General features: G+C 37.6%; 1 protein-coding gene across 1 annotated transcript; it reads left to right on the plus strand.

The window, feature by feature from the left end:
- Positions 1-248: 248 nt before the first annotated feature.
- Positions 249-3,191, plus strand: LOC136244735 (uncharacterized). The gene is made up of 6 exons (XM_066036302.1): positions 249-688; positions 844-996; positions 1,050-1,283; positions 1,332-2,012; positions 2,062-2,307; positions 2,352-3,191. Exons 1-6 carry the CDS (start codon positions 628-630, stop codon positions 3,029-3,031), a joined length of 2,055 nt encoding a protein of 684 aa, XP_065892374.1. The 5' UTR covers positions 249-627; the 3' UTR covers positions 3,032-3,191.
- The last annotated feature ends 795 nt before the right edge of the window (positions 3,192-3,986 follow it).

Here is a 3,986-nt window from a genome sequence, read left to right on the forward strand (position 1 = left end):
GTGTATAACTACACACATGATGATGATTGTGATTTGGATATTCAGATGGTAAGTTGATATTGTGTTACTATAGTGTATTTGTTTACCTAAATAGTTGTCGTTACATGTTAACATTAACGTAAGATTATAGCCAATACATTTAACTATGTTTCTTTTACTTTATGTGATTGTGTATAACTACACACATGATGATGATTGTGATTTGGATATTCAGTTCGTAAGTTGATATTGTGTTACTATAGTGTATTTGTTTACCTAAATAGTTGTTGTTACATGTCAACATTAATGTAAGATTATAGCCAATGCATTTAACTATGTTTCTTTTACTTTATGTGATTGTGTATAACTACATACAGTAGGGGACAAAATAAAGTTTACATTCCGGTAATGTTGTGTAGTTTCCATCATTATAATGACTGTGCAATCATAAAACGATTGTACAAGAACGATAATATCAGCGTTTATATGATTACATAATTGTTTATATGATTATGTAATCCTTTATACGATGACGCGACCGTTTAAATGATTACGCAACATTTTAATTAATGAAGTTTAAGGGTGGCAACGTAAATTGTATCCTTGTGCAAAAAGTACATGTAGGTGGTTACTAGAGCGCAGGCTGTCATGGAACGCGAAAGGCCAGTGGGTGCTCGATGGGCGTTGGCACTCATTAACAAACAAACTAGTAAGTCATTACTCGTTTGTGGTTTGTGGGATGTAGTTGTAAAGGATATACACCATAAAGCAATTAGTCAAATAATTTTTTACCACCCATACATAAACCACAAACCACTAGCCCATTTACCATTAATGTGTTTATTACGCAACTCCTTTTTACAGAACACTACAGTCATTATGTTGTGTATTGGCCAGAAGGCAACGTTTCTTGCTTTAACTCTTCCAAAGTGCAGCCTGACAAGTTAGCTATAGGCCAGGAGTGCCAATTAACAATGGGGAAAAACAAGAAGCACAATGGCATTGTGGTGGCCAGAGGTAAAGAAAACATGCAAATGTTATACAATTTTATAGTTCAATGTATATTTTAGGCACACAAGCTGAAATGGACAAGTTAGAAGACCAGTTTGTCACTGGTGACTGGGTTCCACCAACTGTCACCATGCCAGTAGTAGAAACTTCAACACCAACAGCACCTAAAAGAAAGACAAAGAAACGTAAACAGAAGACGAACAGCAATGAAGCAGAAAAAGAGAAAACAAAACGTAAATGGAAGACAAACAGCAATGAAGAAAAGGCTAAAGCAAAGAAAAAGAAAAATAGTGGTGAGTTAAAATAATTTTACGTATACATCAATAATGCATGAATTACAGGTACAATTTTATTTGTCACACCAACATCTGAATTGTTTTCTGTTGAGGCAACAGCTACTACCTGTAGTATCTCTCTGGTGACATCTTCCAGTTCATCCACTGTGCAGACAGAAGTCCTACCTCCCAGTTTGGCAGCAACCACACCAGTAACTTTGCCAGTTGTGATACCTCCCAGCTTGGCAGTGACCACAGCTGTTACTTTACCATTGCCCCACAGTTCTACAGTGACAACGTCTCGTTGTTTGGCAGTGAATATGCCTCCTAACTTGACAGTGATAATGCCTCCTAACTCAGCAATGACAACAGTTCCTAGTTCGGCAATGGTGACACCTGCCAGTTTGGCAATGACTACACCTGTCACTTTACCATTAGTCACGCCTCACAGTTCTACATTGACGACATCCATCAGTTCTAGTTGGGCAGCAATGACACCTGTCACTTTGACGCCTTCCACTTTGCCAATTGTGACATCTACAGTGGTGACACCATCAGCAAGTTTAAGGAGCTTCCCTTATGTACCACCTTCAACATCAACAACAACTAACCCAGATCTCTTTAGCTCGTTAGTGTCAGAAGTTGGAGAAATGACATCACTGCAGGCTGACAGGGTCCTGGATCAATTACAATCCATTTATGGTGGTACCTGGGACCCATATGATGAGCTGACATTCTGTGATTCAGGTATTTATCTTGTACATCAAAGAGTTGGGATCACTGTTATATATCACAGGCTCTGAGAATGATATGCCCTGTAGAACAAACAACAACAGTAACAATAGCAACAATCAAAATAGTTACATCAGCAGCAACAGCATTGATGGCAATAACAGCATTGATGGCAACAACAGCATTGGTGGCAACAACATTATTGAAACAATGGAATTTCTAGTTGATTCTGTAAAAACACTAATGGAGAATCAAATAACAATCATTCATCTACTCAAAACCGTGGAAAATACTCAACAAAGAACAAATGGTAACTAGTGTTGTGATCTTATAGTTGTTATTATTTTTAAACAGAAATTCAATCTGAATCAACATCAAGCAGATACATCAATGAATCAACCAGCAGTGTTACACATCAACACAGAAGACCAACACATCAACAAACACCGACATATCAACGAACACCGACATATCAACAAACACCATCAGCAAGCAAACAAACATCAACATGCCAACTAACAGTATCACTCACTGACCAACAAACATCATCACTCACCGACCAACAAACATCAACAAATCAGCAGGCTTCATCATCGAATCAACAATTAACAGCAAACCTACAGGTGTCATCAGCAACTTCATCATTGGCTTCTTGCATTGAAATACCAATATCCGGTAATGCCCGCAAATATGGCATGGTTTCATCGAGTGAAATAAATTGTAATTCATTAGTGGGTCCAGACATCATTGTAGCCAAGTACAAGAGATATCACAAAGAAAGCAAGGTGTCAATGTTAGCTCAACGACTGGCTCAGAAGTCATACTTCGGGGATTATGTGCTGGTTAGATGCACTCCACTTGGTAGTACACTATACCCTGCTCTTCCAATTGTAGAGCTGAATGAATTAAAGAGAAAAATATTTCAGCTGTTTCCAGAATACTGGCTGAATCCATTAAAATTTGAAAGCACCTGGACTGAATGTGCTAAGTCTATCGGCCAACGCTGCAAGCGGCTAAGAAATCAGAATCCATAGTCAATAAATTATTTATACAAGCTAACTACATATTATTGTTTACATACTCTCATATTACTGTATTACATACATAGTGACTATCGTGGAAATTATATGCAACTTACTATTTGATGATATGAAAATGTACCGGGTCATTATCATTCACCAGTTCCTTTATCTCGAGCTTTGACGTTGAACTAGGCAAGGACTTTTTAAAAGCCATGCGATAGCGAAAAATATTTCTTCGTATTAATTGGACTGCTTCACGTGAGCTATTGTAGAAGATTCCTTTAGCGTGTACTCATCTCGGTGTAGCAAAGATGCTTGTTTTGACTGAATACAAGTAAATGTGGCTTTCAGGAACGGGTGTTATAAGGGAGTTCCTTAGTGATTATCAAAGTAAACCGAGCTGAGTTTCCGTGATTACAATCATTGTCCGCTAAGCTGCTGTGATTACGATCGCTTGTGTTCCTGTAGTGTGATAGAGTGACGTTATGGGGTGGATAGAGGTTAATATAATAGGACGTTCAGTATAATAGCAAAATCAAATTAGAGATAAACCATAGTTAGCTTTCCTCCATAAATTAGGTTCAGTTTTTCAAGTATGGTAAAATTAAACATGTACGTAGTAACAATAAAGTAATATTATACAGATTGTATTTTCAGTTAGTATCCAGTAGCAGCTCCATTTAATTGTATAACTTGGTAATACTTTTTAAAATGATTGATGTATTTTAAACACTTGGCGACAGTCATGCTTTCCCAGAATTCTTTAATCCCATCTATTAGTTCTTGCTTTGTTCTAGGTTTTTTGACACGTTGGATGTACTCTTTCACCTCGTGCCAGAGATTTTCGATTGGATTGCAGTCCAGCAACTTAGCAGGCGTTCGCCACCAGGTGACTTTTTGATCTTTCAGAAATCGCTTTGCTTCATTAGATGTGTGCTTCGGATCATTGTCAGCCATTAAACGATGT

Source organism: Dysidea avara, chromosome 14, assembly GCF_963678975.1.
Source record: "Dysidea avara chromosome 14, odDysAvar1.4, whole genome shotgun sequence".
Classification (NCBI taxonomy): domain Eukaryota; kingdom Metazoa; phylum Porifera; class Demospongiae; order Dictyoceratida; family Dysideidae; genus Dysidea; species Dysidea avara.